The 17452-nt window shown below is 44.1% G+C and overlaps 1 protein-coding gene across 1 annotated transcript in view; it reads left to right on the forward strand.

Annotated features, from left to right (window-relative positions):
- IPPK (inositol-pentakisphosphate 2-kinase) overlaps window positions 1–17452 on the forward strand; it is a 28056-nt gene that overhangs the window by 6423 nt on the left and 4181 nt on the right. The window contains exons 2-9 of the mRNA XM_074550097.1: window positions 7056–7103; window positions 10630–10725; window positions 11405–11471; window positions 12955–13076; window positions 13374–13463; window positions 14761–14819; window positions 15174–15246; window positions 16393–16672. Of these exons, the coding sequence (XP_074406198.1) occupies window positions 7056–7103; window positions 10630–10725; window positions 11405–11471; window positions 12955–13076; window positions 13374–13463; window positions 14761–14819; window positions 15174–15246; window positions 16393–16672 (835 nt within the window). The remainder of the gene's footprint in view (window positions 1–7055; window positions 7104–10629; window positions 10726–11404; window positions 11472–12954; window positions 13077–13373; window positions 13464–14760; window positions 14820–15173; window positions 15247–16392; window positions 16673–17452) is intronic.

The following is a 17452-nucleotide window of genomic DNA, read 5'->3' on the forward strand; positions in this document are numbered from 1 at the left end:
CTACTTGAGTACAATCTACAAAGGTTTAACTACAAACAAAGAATTAAAAGTTAAAAGTACTTCCAGTTCTGTGAATTAGCTGTGCAGCTTTTTATTGACACACACTTCTCCAAAGTTATTAGATTGAGTCAACATCAAGGAATTTTAATTCTGTATCAGGATTTCAATTCAATATTGTACAGGAGGTTAAATTTAAATTTTTCTTGTGTTTCCCAGGTTTCTGCAGTGCAAGGTGCTCTGAGTGCAGAGTGGTTCAGTGCCTTCATGGAGTGCAAGGGAAGGTGGCACTGGGTGCAGGGCTGAATGTGGAGAGGAGAGAGAGCAGAAAAGCAGCAATTAAAACTTTTATTGTAAGAGTGCCTTAAGTTCTGTAGGTGCAGATGGGGAAGCCCAGCCTGAGTGTGGATGGAGATGGGAGGCAGAAGCTGTGCCCCAGCACTAATCCCCAATGGCAGCAATCCTTTCACTGCAGCAGCAGCACCTCTCTCCTCCCTGCAGGATACTTACTTATTTCAGAGGTGCTCTCTTTTTGCTAATAATGAGTGTTGGAGCACACTTGTCTTTTGGTGACCTTCTTTGGAAATTCAGACTCTACTGTGGGTCAATTTTTTTCTTTATTTTGTGTGACTTTTGAGAATGCTGAAGGCTGTATCATTAAAATGTAAAACCAATCCCAGTTTTGCAGTCAAGCTCAGGAAATCATTAGCCTTGATTAAAAATGATCTGGTTTTTTTTCTGGTTGGGTTCAGTGCTGGATCAAACTTGAATGAGTTCCTTTTGCAGTTGAGATCAAGTTGTTATCTCAAAAATATTTCTTTTGTGTGTGTAACAAGTGCTTGCAATGCAGTGCTGGAGTTTCTGTGCCTTTTCTGTATCTGCTCTCACTGACAGTGGCTGTGGGCTGGGTAAAGCAGCCTGGCTGACCCAAAGCTGTGCAGGAGTGCTCTAAGAACCTGCTTCATTCACTCTTTTGGCTCTTCCTCCCTCCCAGCTGTTCAGTGGATGTGTCTGTGACAAGGAATGAAGTGTCAGGGAGGTGTCCTGGCCTCCTTCAAGTGTCCCCCCTGTCCTGCTTTTTTTGGGAAGGAGCAGTCACTGGTTCTGCATGAGCACAAGGTGGCTTAGGTGCCTTCTGCTTGGCTTCTTCTGGATGCTGAGGATTATTCACTTGTTCTAGCTGCCCATTTAATTATTTAACTCCATTCTGATCCCTCTTACTGTTTGACTCTGTATTTCCTGCCCCCATTAATAATTTCCTGCAATGCCTGCTTTCCCCTGCATGCCATCAGATGGCTTGGCAGCCTAAAGCTGGGGTGAGTGTGCTGCTGATAGAGGGGGTGTGTTTTTGTGTTCTGATTGCTGCAACTCACCTGTCTGACAGATGGATGAGGCATTTCACGTGCTTTTAAATGTCAAGGAGCATTTTTCCTTGTTTCCATGTGCTGTGCTACCCAGGCAGTGCCAGTGCACACTGAGGGCCAGGCATCAATGGCTTTATTCATCCTGCTCTCTCTCTGGTGTGTTTGCACCTCATAGCAGTGGCTCTATCACTTGATATCATTTCAGGTGCTCTGATTAGCTGCTGTGGCTGAAGGGCAGACATTTCCTTCTCACTCTTGCAGAGTGCAATCATTAAATTCTCTCAGAATTGGTACCATCTGTGCATTGCAAGGTTATAGAGGCTTAGCTATAAAGTGAAACCTGAGGTAGTGCTTGACTCTCATGGGAATCAAGATCATAACCAAGCAGGAAAATAAATTGTAATGAGCACCTGAAGCCTGATGCAAGCTGTGAGCTGTGTGCTAAAGCAAACAAGTGTCATGGGGGGTTGGCTTTCAAATAAGGATTTGCCATATTGAATGGTGTAAAGCCAGATGCCATGCCAGAAATCCTTTATTCATGTTAAGAAATAAAACCATTGTTCTTCAAGGACTCCTGTGCTAAATAAAAGAGTATTGTTCCTATTTCTGAATGCTTCTTTGCACTATGTGTGAGCAATTGCTAAACTTCCTCCATACTGGCAGGAAATGTAGCTTTCCTCACTTTGTTTTGTGTGATCTTATCCACCTTGTGTAGAACAAAACTCAGTTGGAAAACAATTGTGTATGATGCTACCAGTGTATTTCATTCAAAAGCTGCAAAATTTTCTAGTCCTTAGTTGGTTTCCATCTCTCCTAACCCTTCACATTGCACAGCACACTGACCCTGGATGGAGAGACCTTTAAAATGTCTTGTGCTGAGTGCCATGAAGGTAAGCTTTGGCTGGAGTGCCTGGGCACTGTGGTGGGCATGTTTCCACTGAGTTCCACCATTTCTCAGAAGGACAAACTCTCCCTGTCACTGCCTTTTCTGAGATGTGAAGATAACACTTCTTTGTCCATTTTTCTCCTTCCCAGAAGTTGCATTTTCTGAATGGAAAACCATTGTTTTCTGTTCAAACCCCTGAAACTAGAATTGGAATTGAAGGGGTTGTGAGATGTAGATTTGAAATAAAAAAAAGTCAGAATAATTTTTTTGTTGGGAAATAGTGCATGCAGCTGCAGTGTGCCACTGCAGGAATAGCTTAATATCAGCTAAACAATTCCATAGTTCACATTGAGCACCCTTGGAACTGTCAGTAATCAATATTTGCATATCAGTGTGTTCAGTTTGCCTCCCTCCCTTGGACTGACAATCAGAATGTGCTTTCTGTAGGTGCCATTGCTGCAGGTTGTTGTAAACCCACAATGATGGGGTGACACTGAACAACCACAGGGGTAGCTCTGGCATCCTTGGAGCTGAGCTTGGTAAGTGCTTGGTAGCTCTTCAGGGTCAGCAAAACAGTGAATTAAATAACCAGGTGTAAAGAAATTCAGAGCCTTTACAGACACTATTTTCTCCAAAAGTGTTGGACTTTGTATCTTCATCTCCTTTGGCAGAGGCTGGTGGTGGTGTGTGAAATTAGTTGCAAAAAATAGCAGGGTAAGAATTGTAGAGAAGATTTGTTACCAGTCTTGGAGAATGTTTCACCCCATGTTTATAACTGGAAACTTGTGACTTTAATATGCACAACTTTTAAAGAAAGATGGGTTTGGTTACTCTGTTTCTGTATTTTGGGCCTTTTTAAGCAGCAGGTAGGTAACTTTGTCATGTGAAATTGCAAACAGAGCCTGCAAAGACACGGGTGAGTTTTTAGATGCCAGAATTTATGAGGTGTTGTGGAGTGAGGGGGATGATGGCTGTGGGAAGGGGGTGCAGTTCCTTTTGGGAATTCAAAAGTTGCATCTCAGTCTTGTTCTCTCCCAGTGGATCTTGCATTTGTGAGCCCAAGGTGGGAACAGAGGAGATGAGAATCTGCTCCAGTTGGGAAGGAGATGTCAGAGCAGGGCTGTGCCTCCAGACAAAAGCAGTTAATGTGATCTGCTCAGAATAATAACAGAGTCATAACAAATGACGTGAACCTGCTTATTTGGAGAAGGAGCAGCTGATGTTTCCCAGGCTCTGTGTTTGGACAGGCTAATTCTTTGTGTTTTTGTACAGAAACTTATTCTAAACCTGAGTGAGCAGAGGGAAAAGACACATCTTTCTGTATATCTAAGCACTTTTATCAGCAGTTGAGCTAATTTTAATTTTTCCTATTTCTTTCACTGCCACCAACTCTTATCTAGATTTTTGTTACTCATGTAGCAAGAGAGCTGAAAAAAACCATGACGCACACGAGGTTGTTCCCTGAGGGGGAATATCAAGATTATAGATTTGCCCCAGTTGTGTTTAACTTTTCAAAACTCTCCAGTTCAGGAGGCCTGCATTTTATGTTAGTGAGGTCATAGAATAAGGTCATTATCAAGCACCAAGCTGTACAGAAACAAATGTAAGCTTTTATCCTGGTTTCATAATTCTGCTGCCTAATCCAAAGTACCTGGATTGATTCCAGTCATATTTTGGCTGAGCTACCAAGGATTACTTTATTTTTTGGATTTTATTGAGTAAGATTAATATAATAGCTGTAGTAACTGCTCTAGAGAATAAAAATTCTTACAGGTAAGCTTTTGGGGACCAGGCCCAGGACACAGGAGGACCAGAGCTGTGTGTGCCACCGATTTTGGGCATTTTCACAGCTCCTTCTCTCCTTAACTTGGTTCTGCCCTAACCCCAGCAATTGTTTGCTGCTGGGTGTTAGAGGTGTTTGCCTTTCTTGGTGGGGCTGAACTGCAAACAAACACAAACGCTGTGCTTTGGGATGGAGCTGCCCCAACACCTCCGGTTACATCACCCCCTGCCCAGCCTGTGGATGTGCTTTAGAGACACAAGTTTGTATCCTCGTTGCTGGTGTTTGTTTTCAGTTTTCCATAACAATTGGGAAGGGTTGTTGTTGTTGTAGCCTAGTAGGGCCTGGAGCCGCTGAGAACATTGTTATTGCCATCAAGCTGCTCTGCTCCCATCTGAGAGCTGTCCTTAAATTCCTTATTTGAGAGTGAGAGCTGCACTGTGTGATGTTCTGATGGGTGGGTTATTTTTAGTCTTTTGTCACTAAATGGAGACTGAACATATGCAGGGATAAAAAAAAAAATTGTAGAGAATTCTTCCTTTGAATTCATTATTTTTCTAACTTATCTTACATCAAAAGATATGAAGCCTTTTAATATTGTATGTGTTACATTTGCCTACATCCATGCACTGTCTCTTTTTTTCTCCTTTGCTTGCAGCCTGCTTTTTTCATCTTTTTATGTCTCTGGGGCTGTTGCCCAGCTCACTGAATGCTCTGCTGGTGCCAGGGGCCTCTGTGAGCCCTCCCCTGTTTGAGGGGAAGGAAATGCAGGGAGCATCAGGATCTAGCTGAGCTGATTCTCCAAGTGCTGAGGAGTAGTGGCAGCCTCCTCAGAGATCCATTCCCTTTGGAATTTGGGTCATTCTTGTGCATGCAGATAACTATGGCACATATTTGATGTTCAGTCTGTAAATATAAAAAAATTGAAGGCATTTTAAGATAACTGAGAAAAAAACCTCATGGCAACAACCACCCACAATATTTCCAAGTAAAGAATCAGCCAAGTGAATCAGAAATGCAATAGCATGAAAAATGTGGGCCAATATTTTTGGTGGTGATACTTCTGAAGCTGTTGGCACCTGTGGCACCTGATGGATTAACCCTGGTGCTGTGGAACTGCTATTGAAATGCACAAAGGGATGTAGCTGGCTGGAAACTTGCCTCAAAATAGGAAAGAAGTGTTTGGAGGTTTTTCTGATGTTTGGTTTTGGGGTGGGTTTTTGTTTGTTTGGTGATGGTTTTGTTTTTATTTCCTCTAATCATGTAATAGTCTTGCTGAAATGTGGTCTGGGCTGGCTGGTCTGAGTGCATCTGTGAAGTTTGAACAGTGCTGGGTTTCCTTTTGACATCTGTAGGCCAGCAGCACGTTCTTCTTTTGCCATATGTAATTCTGGTCCTTTTGCCAAATCAGAAATCTTTTGCTGATGAACAAATACTGTCCTGAGTCAGGTTTTCCAGAGCACTGCTTGGAATCATGGCTGGGAACTGATTAACAGATAAATATCTACACTAGCCTTGGAAGATTACAGAATCATGTTTCTCAATGGATTAGAAGTGATAATCAGATCACTCCATCACTGATCCACTTACTAATGAATAATTAAAGCAGGAGACCCAGATGGTTGGAGCACTGTAAGAAGAACACACTGCACACAGAGCCAGGGCTCAGCAGCCTGGGCTCACCATGACAGAGGAGAGGAGGTGTCACCAGGCATCCTGGCCAATCCAGGGGACTGTAATTCCCACTCTGCTGGCATCTCCTTTGCTCTTGGGGCACTCATCTTGCAGGGCAAATCAAATTAACAGCAAAGTATCCTTTCCTGTGAGAGTGTTTTCCAGATGTTGTGGTGGGTGAGGCTTTAGAGATCTGGAAGGGGCCTTGTCTGGCTTTCAGTGGCAATGTCTGAGCCTGGACCCAGTTTTGTTATTGCTTTGGATGCCACATTGTCATTAGCTGTGCTTGTTTCCTCTTTCTCTCCATGTTAGTAATTAGAGATATCTGCAGCTCTGTCCCTGAGCCCTTGCACAAACAGCTTTCAGCTCTGAAACGTGGAACAGATCTGGAGCTGTCATGCTATGGGGAGTTTTTTAATGGCAAATCATTTGGAAGGGAAAAAGCTTGGATTCCATAAACCAGACATTTTGTCTGCATTGTCTTTGTCAGCAAATCTGAATGTACTTCTGTGGGAGTGCTTTAAATGGATTTAATACTTTTTGTGTGTCTTGGGAAGGCCCAAATGGAGACAGACTGGCTGAGAGGTAACTCTGGAAAACAGAGTTTGTCTGTACCTTCTGGGGTGCCCAGTTGTTAGTATAGTACCCATTGTACCTGGATAGGCTGAACTGCATCCATATTTACAGTGGAAGCAAATATCTCTAATATCAGCTATTTAGGCAGACCAGAGGCAGGGCTGTGTGTTGCCTTTTAAGGCCTTGACACTGTGTCAAACTTTGATTTTAATTTGTAACGTGTCAAGCTTTTTGAATTGTTACAAAACTGATAACAATTGTAAAAATGACAAAAAATTAGTGAGTTTTTCTATGGTTTTAAGGCAAAACATTTGGAAGCCTGCTATATTTGTTCCTGTGTTAGGTATTTACTCCACAGCAGGGTTTGGTTTAGGGTTAAGTTCAGCTGTGTAGCTGCTGCTGGTAACTTGTGTGTCCTTACTCATTTGTGATGCCCTGCTGATGCTGTGAGTGCAATGGGCCTCGTGTCCCTTTTGGGGAGCTTTGATGGGGTGTTTGTGGCTCCATTGAGCTTTCCCAGGTTCTCAGGGCAGTGCTGCAGGCTGGGGGAGCATTTCCCTGCTGTGCTCAGGGAATGCAGAGTGGCTGCCTCCAACTGATGGCAGAGCTGGCAGCAGCCATTGCTGCGTTTGATTTCAAGTCGAGTGAAACAACCACCTAAAATGTGCTTTTCTGTTTGGTTTTTTCCCTTAATTTCTCAGAGGGGTGCACTGGGCAGTCAGACAATGGTGGTGTTTATAATTGCTAATGAATCCCTGTTCTTTGCTGTTTTCCTCAGCGCTGTGTGGTGCTACGGTTCCTGAAGTCCCCCCCCAACCAGAACAAGGTAAGATTTAAACCTGTCCTGAATGCCCTTGGGTAAGCTAATAGCCAGGGTGAGGAGAAACAAGAAACCTGTGCAAGAGCTGTGGCTGGCAGGGGTAAGAACAAATGAATGTTTTGAAATGTGCCTGTGTTTCAGGGGCTTTGGCAACAGGAGGAAATCTGAGGTTGCCTTATGTAACTGGGCTGATGTGAGTGCTGATAGCACGGGCTGTGTGGGGCAGAGGGCAGAGCTTGCAGGGTAAATGTTCCAAATCCACCTGGGGGAGCCCAGGGATGCTGAGCCAGAAAGGAATTTTCCTGGCTGTGGGCAGGAGGGACAGAACAGGAGCTGCACACAACTGGTGCCATGGTCAGGGTCTGCTGTTCAGCACCTGTTCAGGAGCTCAAAAGCCATGGAATGGGAGCAAACACACGAAATGTTGACAGCAAACCTTTGTCAGTGAGTGACTGAGTGTCCCAGCTGGGACAATCTCCCAGTTCTTCCATGGTACAATAAGGTTTTGCTGCTTGAGAAGGAGCTGAAGTGAGTTACTTTAGATTTCTTTTAACAGGGATAAAAAAATGATCAAAAACCAAAGGTGGAGCATAAACACAGCGTTCCAAGGAAGAAAAATGAGAAAAGAGAGCACAAGGTTCAAATAGTTTCATTTTCTCAGTTGAGAGGAGTCTTTAGGGTGTGTTACCTGGGAGATGCAGGGCTGGAGTTGCAGCAGCCCTGAGCCTTGGCTGTGTGAGGCACAGGGACATCCTGAAAGCATTGGGCTCTGCTGGGAACTGCTGTGTGCCTCATTTTGGGAAAAAGAAACAAGGATGAATGTAAAATAAACACCTAGGAAGGACATTTTATTGCTTTAAATCAGGGAGATAAATGTGAAAAGCATCCAGTTTCACAAGGGACAAGTTGCTAAAGCAGAGGAAGGCAAAATTAGTGAGCACAGCATATGTAAGAGTTATTTGATGGTCTTTCTGCTGCTACTTAACTTGATAAAAGGTCTGGTAAAACCAAAGTATGATTCCAGTAGATTTTTGAGCTGCTTATATTGGCAGGATTTCAAAAATGTATCTTGTGCTTTGGTAGCAGCCCAAGATAATAATGTTTAGTGTTAACAAGAGCAGAGATGAGTCCAGAGCACCACAAGAAAGGAAACAGTGCTTATCTCAACTTTTAGTATAGCAGGAGAGGACTGGACTACAACTTAGTGTAAAAAGTCAGTCTGCTGGAGTTTATTTAAGAAAACAGAACACTGAATGCCTGCCCCTTTTCCTTGCTAGTTTTCCAATTTTTTAATTTTAACTTCAAAGAGATTGTTGCACAGTAATTGTATTTAACAAATTGTCAGAGTGTGAGAATCACAGAGGAAGGCAGGAGGTGACTTTTGAGTTTCCACAGCACTGGGGCTGGGCAGTGCAGCTGGAATGGGATCCCAGGGCTGCATTTGGGGAGAGCTGGCTCCAGCTCTGCACTTGCATTGGGAGTGTGTGGACTTGGTGATGCACAATTCCCTCTAAACAGAAGGTTTTGTAATTTGAATATATTTACTTATTCTGGTGATTGATTTTTTTAAAGGGCCATTTTTCCTTGGAGCAGAACAGAATAAATATTTTAGCATCAGATCAGTAAACAAAGCCTGGAGAATCAGTTTTGGGATAAACTTGCACATAGCAAGAATGACAGGGAAAATGTTTTGGTTTATTTTTTTAGGAATAATCTGTATTCCTGACTTAAACAAAGTGAGTTAGGTTCAGAAATGTTCTGTTCTGTCTGTGCATGACATCACAGGTCATCCAAGGTAAACAATGCTGAAGGAAGCAGTTCAAGCAAAATATTTTCTAATAATACACACACTGAAATTCAGATGTGAACAAATAGCTCTCAGTCTCTTCTGCTTAACTCCTTTGGGAAGGGTAAAGAAGTCTGGATGCTGCTTTGTACATTTAATTATCTGTTTAATTATGAATTTGGGATTAGATAATCCAGTAGTTGAACAAGTTGGTATTATTGTGCATTGTAACCTTGTTGTTATGATTGAAAAACTCTCAGTGCAACTGCAGAGCTTGCATTACTTGAATAGAAAGTCAAGTGTCAGCCTCAGGGAGTGCTTTTAATTGCATATTGCTAGGTTAGTGTGTGATCTTCTTCATGAAGGAATTAAGGTTATTGTATAAAGCCTATTTGAGTTTTGGTGAGTGAGCTGGCAGTAATGATGGGTCCTTCCAAAGCTTTTCATCTGAGTGGCTTTTGATGTTAAAAGGTGATGCCCAAGTAGCCTGTTAGTTGTTCTTTGTTTCATTTAGATATAGCAAATATACTTGCTCTTAAAAGACATTTTAAGCTTGATTTATAACTTTATGGTTGTATTGATCTTTTCAGCTGGTGAGTAAAAGTGACAGCAGTAAATTTTAATGCAATGTTTATTCTCAGTCTGAGAGTCTGTGTGTGAATGTTAACCCCAACCAGACACAAACCTGGGGTGCTGTGCACGTCAGCAAACCAGGCCAGAACCATCTGTGGATGGGAAAGAGCTGAGATTTCTGTTCCTGCTGGGATGGTGCAATGTTCCCTCTCACCAGGCAGGATTTGTGCAGGTTAAGGAAGGGACTTTTGTCATTTGTGTAAGATAAAAAAGGGGCTGTTGTCATTTGGGATTAGTGCTGGATGTGGTCTTTCCTCCTTTCTCTAGGCTATGGCAGTGTCTGGGTGTTGTCCTCTAATATTTTATTTCCTCTTACTCTGCTCTGTTTATATATTTTCCTCCTGCTCTTGTTTTTCCTCTTTGGTTTGCTAACATGTACCCAAGTGTTGCACTTTCTTTTCCTCCACTTAATCTTAGTGTGAGGTTTGAAGGGGGTTTGTGTGTGTGTTACAAAAGGACAGAGCAGCTCTGAGGTTCTCTGTTATGACACTGAAATACCCTGCAGAGAGGCAGAGCGTGCTGAGTGCAGGGAATGGGGAGATGCTGCTGTGCCCTCCTTTGCTGGGCGTGTGTCCAGCTCTCACTGTGCACTTGTCCCTGTCCTGCTTCCAGCTCCCATCAGCTTCCTTTCTGCCTTTTGCCATCTTGTCTCATGGAAACCTTTCCTTATGAAATTACAGAATATCACAGTAGGGTAAGATTTTTCCCAGTGTGGGGCAGGATTTGGGACAGATGGAGAGTTCTGTACCTGTTCATGGCTCAGTCTTTGCAGCTGTTCTCTTCCCAATCTCCAGGATGTGCTTTGTGACACTCCAAGCCTCTTTGCTCTGCAGCTTTGGGCAGCTGGAGTTCTCTGAGCTCTTTTGAGAATAATGGTCAGAGGAGGTGTTGAGCAGTCTCCCTTTGTTCCACCTTTCTCTCCCCTTTGTCTCCTGAAACTAAAGAATCATCTTCTGTGACCATTTCTGTGTGTGTCTGTTTGACTTCAGTGTGCACTGAGCTGCCAAGCCCAGCACTGCAGTTGTTTGTTCAATCACTGACCAGGATGTGTGTGTGTTCTGCAGGGTTCTTGTTGTTATTTTGGAGTTCAGTCACTGCATTTCTGTCTTCCAGACTCCTGAGGAAATACTCCACCATCTGCAAAACATCGTGGACTTTGGAAAACATGTGATGAAGCAGTTCTTTGGGGAGAACTATGTTCACCATGGGGTAAATGATTTGTTTTTGAATAAATGGCTTAGGCATTGTAAACACTGAAGTGTTTGGGGGAGCACAGAGTGCCAGTGAAAGGAACTAACAGGGTTTGCACACAGGAAGCATTGGAGGCAAACAGGAGCCTGTGCTGAGGGGATTGGATTGGACTCAGGGCTTTGGCTGAGGAGAAGTGTGGCCATTGCTCTGCTCTGCAAGAGGGGTGTGTGAGAGAGATTTTTAACTGCAAAAAGGGAGGAGAAACCTGGTTGATATAAATTGTTGAGGTTTCTGGGCAGTCAGAGGTCCCCCTTCCCTTGCTCTGTTCGTCAGGGCAGCCAGATCTTGTTCACTGAGCACCAGATCAGCTGCACCTGGAGCTGAGTGACACAGCTCTGCCTCAGAAGGGCTGGGATGGGACACATGGGACTTGTCCATGGAAAGGACAAAGTTGTGCAGTTCCTGCACACACATCAAACTTGCACTGGAAATGCTCTTTGCCATGCATTTATTGAAATCAGTGCTTGGGTTTTATAGAGGAGCAGGTGTGCACAGGCAGTGAGTCAGAGGGAAAGCTGCTGACTGCACACCTCAGTGTGCTTTGTGTAACCCACTGAACTTTGCTGCTCCGTTTCAAGACTCCCAAACTGGGTATTAATTTTTGCATTAAAATGTTTTCTTTTTTGTTCCCCAATAGGAAATTATTCAACTGCCTTTAGACTTTGTAAGACAGCTCTGTTTGAAAATCCAGCCAGAGAGGCCAGGTAAGTGCCAGGGGTGGGATTAGAAAGGGGCTTCCTCAAGCTGTAAAGCATTTTCCTTTGTTCTAAAGTAAAAAAAGCATCACACTATTGAATATAAGGAAACTTTTTTTAATATTCAGACAATGATAAGTTGAAAATTTGTTGTGGAAAAATGGATTCTGTTCTGGAGTGAAAAATAGTCTGTGATAGCTCTAAAATAGGCAAAGAGATTGGCCCTGTGGTGTCTCATGTTCCCAAAAGTTCCTGAGAATGGCCAGAAACTCCTGCTTTAGCAGAATTCCTTGAAGATAAATACAGTTTTAAATCAAAGTTCTGTAGCCAAGTGCTTTGATTCTTTTCATCCAGGAATAAAAAAAGGAATTAATTTACATATAGTGAGCACAGGTCCACAGTGCCAGGAACCAGTGAGGTAAGTAAATAGTGTCTAGTAAAAATTAAAAACCCAATGATTCTCTGGTGGAAGGGAATGACAGAATTTAGTTTTATTTTTCAAAGTTAACCTTTGTGTGTCCACAGCTGCTGGGGATTGCAGTGTGCTTGTGGGGAAGTGTCCAGGTGCTTCACAGCAATGAATCTCACTGTCCATTTTTAGCAGGAATGTTTTTGAAACCTCATGGATTTTTTTTCAATGTTACTCTTCACATAAGCCTGTGTAACATACAAAAGAGCTTCTCTAATACTTCAGATTCCTGTGCCTTTCTGGTTTGGCAAGTGGCTTTCAGCTGTGAAGGTGTGAAGGATGTACTTTTGCTTAAATTTAGAAAAAGAAAACAAACCTCAACATTTTGTTGGAGACAGAAGGCTTCTTGCTCATCCTGGTGAAGCAGTATGGCATGACAGGCTGGTGCCTGAGGCTTTGGTTTCTCAGATTTATTTTTTCTATTGCAGTGTTTTTTTCAGAGTGGGCATTTTTCTTACAGTGGACACTGTAGCAGGAGCGTGCGTTCTGTGTGTCTGTTTAGTAACAGGTGCTTGGAAATCTGGGGCCGTGTGCTCTGGGTAACTTTGAGCTAAAATCTCACAGACCTGTCTGTGTCCCAAAGGATGCACATGGAGAGGATTTTAAAGCAGAATACCTCTTGGGTTTATGCTGTTGCTGCCAGTTCTCAGATCCTTTTGACTCAGCTGAGGGTTGGTAGGTCATGCATAGTAAGCAAAGGGGAGATCACATCTTTGAATAAACACAGGAATGATTCACTTCACCTGTTGTTGGCCAATCCATTTCCTTGCTGTTTCAGGCCTCACCTTTCCTGGGCTGAGCTGGGAGCTGGCCATTACCAGCAGCTCTTGGGCCAGTTTTGAGGGAACTGAAACCAGGGTTGATAATGGGGAGGGCAACTTTGTGCAAATGCATAATTGGCTGCAGCTGCTAAGCCCGTGTCCCGTCCTTCCCCGCTCGTTCCCACGGCCCGCGCGGTGACCGAGCAAACGGCCCGGCCGGCGCTGATGTCCCTGTTGGTGTTGTTTGTCCCCGCTGTGGCAGAGTGTCGCTGTGACAAGGACATGGACACGCTGAGCGGTTACGCCATGTGCCTTCCCAACCTGACGCGGCTGCAGCCCTTCCGCTTCGCCGAGCACCGGCCCATCCTGTGCATCGAGATCAAGGTGTGCGGGGCGGCCTCGGGCCGCGGCCGGGCGGGCGGGCGGAGCTGCTTCACCCACGGGAGGAAACGCCCCCTCTCTCTTCCAATTCCCGGCTTGTGAAACCTGGGAAATTCCCAGGTGTTACAGGCTTTTCTGGCAGTTTGGCATGTCGTTATTTATTAAACAATTCAGCCTTGAAGTGCTGGAATTTTTTATAATTTTAAAACTTTTTCCTTTAACTGGAAAGATTTGCATATTGCCTTTATATTTCTATAGAGACATTTGTATTTACAATTCTGTTTTGTTTGTTTGTTTTAGCCAAAGTGTGGCTTCATTCCCTTTTCCAGCCATGTTTCACAGGAGATAAAGCACAAGGTGTGTCGTTACTGTATGCATCAGCATCTAAAGGTAATTATTAAGTCACCCAGCTTCCCTTTGGCTGTAGTGTGCTCTATTTGCTGTTCCAGGCTTGCTTTCCTGTTGAAACTTGCTCAAATCTCTGATATGACTAAAGCTGGTGGGAGGATACACAGCTGAGTTGCGGGGTGTGAATTTATTTAGTGAGAGATGGAACAAGTTCTGTGGGGAGCTGGAAGCAAACAAACACAATCTCAGCCTTTGGGGACTGTGAACGCTGGGACTGGGTCAGCTCTGATGTGGAACTTCCTTCCCAGCTCAGCTGCCCAAGTGCATTCTGTGCCTGAGAACAAACTGCACGTAACAGGCACGGAGTTCATGGAGCTGTGCCTGCTGGGACTGCAGTGGAGTCACTGGGACTCCCTGGGACTTAATGTGACCCTTTCTGCCTTGTTGTTGGGAAGGATGAAAGTTTGACCAGAAAGTCTCACAGATGTGTGTGCTTGGCAGAAAGATTTTTAAATGTAGAGTCTGATGAAGGAATAGAGATGGAAGCAAGTTTTGATATAGGAGAAAAGAATTGCTGAGCCAGTCTTACTGGGTAACCAAGGAGGCAAAGGGTGTGTTAGTGAGAAGGGGTTTGTATGGCTTAGAGCAAAGGATAAACCCACCTCAAACATGAAGATGTTTTTACCAAGCAGAAAGAGAGCACAGGCAAACAAGGCAGCAAAGTTGCAAGTAGAAAAAAGATCTCAGAATTTTCTACTGCAAGAAAACTGAGAAACAACTTCTGGCTTAAACTGTAATGTACTTTTAGTGATTGGAGAACAGTAACATGAATATGGTAATTATAGTGGTTATGACAGGCTATAGATAAAAGTAAAGGTACAGGTTGGTTCTGCTGTATGAAGATGCTCAGCAAAGAAAAGTATATAATGCACTGTAACCAAAACCAAAGGGTCTCCAGGCCTGGCTGCAGCTGGAGCTGACAGCTGTGGGCACAGCTCTGTCACCCACGACCCTGGGCTGCTGTGACACCTTGGGTACAATAAACTGCATTTTGGACACAATAAACTGCATTTTGGACACAATAAACTGCATTTTGGATGGAATAAACTGCATTTTGGAGAGCCCCTGGGTCCCACATCTCTCATTCAGGCTCTTACACCTTGTGAATGCAGTTTGAGTGACTTGAGTTAAAAATGACTGGGAAGCACCCAGAGTGGTCCTGAATTTGTGTTCAAAGTGGTTTAAATGCCCAGACCTCTGAAGGCAGGATGCCAGTGGCACAGAGCTGGCTGTTATCCCAGGCAGGGAGGGTAACAGCAGTGCTCTGGCTTTCCCACAGGTAGCCAATGGAAAATGGAAGCGACCAAGTAAATATTGCCCATTGGATCTCTTCTCAGGGTAAGGATTCTGTAATTTTGCCCCCATCCCCCCCCAAAAAAAATCTGCATTACAGATTTCTTGCTTGGGTTACTTTGCCTTTCACTGAGGAGTTATGGGTGATCAGTGCTGGCTTGTGTGGACCTTTACAGTGATTATATAATCTGCTATTTCCCCTTTACACCTATCTCAGCAATCAGAGCTGCCTTTTGCAGCATAACATTTCACCCAAGAGCTGTTCAGTGTACTCAGATCTGAAGTTCACTTTGCCTTTGCCATGACCTCAGTGTGAGCAATGTGCTCAGTGCATGTGCTCATGCCAGGTGTGAACATCCAAAGGCTGTGATGAAACATTCTTGCCTTTGTTTTCCCTAGAAATAAACAAAGAATGCACTTTGCTTTGAAGAGCTTATTACAGGAGGCACAGAACAACCTGAAAATATTTAAGGTAAAGTTAAATGTTCTCTGCTTGCTTTTTTTGCCTTGGATTTTAAACAATTTGACTTGAGCATCTCACCAGTCAAGATCTTCTTACAAACCTACCTAGTCAGACCATCACTGTTCCCATCAAGAGAAGGAAATGGGGAAGTTCTTAGTTAGATTTCAGATGAGGACAGAAAAATAATAATAACCCAGAATTCACAGACTCAGAATATGGGATTGTCCAAGTCCAGCTCCTGGCCCTGCACAGACACTCCAACAATCCCACCCTGTGGCTGAGAGCATTTTCCAAATGCTCCTGAAGCTCTGGCAGCCTTGGGGTGGTGACCGTTCCCTGGGGAATGAATTAATGGGAAGGAATCACTGAGGAGCAATTAACAGAAAAGGACTCTTAAGGTGACCAAAGTTTTAAAACTTTGTGTACTGCTTCAGGAAGAAGGAAATGGAGAGCTTGGCATACTGCTGCAAATACTTTGTTGTAATTCCTGTTAGAGCACTGATGCAGGCCTCAGTGAGGAAGGAAAAGTGGCATTCCAAGACACACACATAGGAAAAATATGAAGCAGTAACTGATGATTTGTGGAGATTTTCAGATTAATTCTAGGAAACAAGATTACTTCAGTTTATTTCTAATATTAAATCAACTATTTGAATTACTTGAACTTCTATGAGCTGCCCTCTTTTTGTACTAGTAAGTAGCTATCACACCTTTTCTGTCCCCTTTCACAGCCTTCCCTTTGCCAGTCTGGCCTGGTGAAAAAGGGAGTTTCACATGGTTCTTTTTCACTGCTGACATTATTCAGAAAGAAGTGATAGAAAATGTGCCAAGCATCACTCACCTGTATTGTTCTGATTCCTCACAGGCCATTGAGTTGGGAAGGTAGCACTTGATTTAAACAGTTTGGGTTTTCATTCAGAGGTTGTTACTGCAGGCTCTGATTAGACTTAAGAGGAGAGTAAGATCCCAAATCTTAAGAGGAGATTAAGATCCCAAATCTTTAGGAGATTGGGAATGTTGGGTGTCTGTGTGCAGATTGTTAAGGCAATAACACTTTCCTATGCTTAAAATACTAGACCTGATGCTCTGAATAGCTCAGTATGAATAACCTGACTTCCTGACGTGCCTAAAGATTTCTTTTTCTCCTTGTTGCAGAATGGGGAGTTAATTTATGGCTGTAAGGATGACCAGGACTGTGTGTGTGACTGGAATGAACTCGCTCGTCACCTCAAGCCTTTCTTTTTCCCGTGCAACGGGCTGGCCAGCGGCCCGCAGTGCACCCGCAGCGTGGTGAAGGAGCTGATCCACGTCATCACCATGGCGCTGCTGAGCAGCACCGACTCCTGCAGGGCAGGGCACGTGAAAACTGTTCCCATCTCACAGGGGAGGAGCTACTGTGAAGCAAGTGCTTTTAACAAGGAGCTAGTAAGGAACGGTAAGGGACAGTGGTGTAAGGGGGCGAGAACGGCCCTGGAATCCGGCTATCTGGTGAGGGGTGAAGGCCAGGGCCCCTGCGCATCAGAAAGCAGCCCCCCTTGGTGTCTTGGCCTTGGGCTGAGCTGGGGGATAGCTCGGAACAGCACGGTGAGAGACGAATTAGAAGGCGACCACTTGCTGGGGGTAAACTGTCAGTTTATTACAGAAGAACCAACAAGGAGGGGAAACACCCAGCAAATGGTGCTGAACAGGGGGCAGGAGAGGGTTTTAAGGGCAAAGGGGGGAAGAAGGCAGGGAAACTTGGCTATCCAATAGAAATACATATTTGGAGGTACGAAACATAACTGATATACCAAAGTAACCAACTGTTATAAATTATAGGAGGGGCTCCGGGGCTACAGCCAACCATAACTCCCAGAGAAAAGAAAATTCTCGAAACCTGGGAGGAGAAAAGGAGTGATTGACTGACCCCAAGGAGGAAACAACTTTCACTTTATAAGAGAAACCAAGGGAGGAGCAGTTTCATTTCCATAGCAACCTAACTGACAGGGTAGCAGCAGGAAGTAATACAGAAAATGGGGGGAGCAAACTAACGAACTTAAGAACACACCACAGCAGTGTAAGAACTGGCCATCATTTACTGTTGGTGCTGGAAGGGAACTGCCCAGGCCACCCAGTGCAGCCCCTGCCATGGGCAGGAACACTTCCCACCACAGCAGCTTTCTCAGAGCCCTGCCTGTTGGAACAGTTCAGATCTTTGCCTCTTGGTTATCAATAC

The sequence above is a fragment of the Zonotrichia albicollis genome, chromosome 12, assembly GCF_047830755.1.
Source record: "Zonotrichia albicollis isolate bZonAlb1 chromosome 12, bZonAlb1.hap1, whole genome shotgun sequence".
Taxonomy (NCBI): Eukaryota; Metazoa; Chordata; class Aves; order Passeriformes; family Passerellidae; genus Zonotrichia; species Zonotrichia albicollis.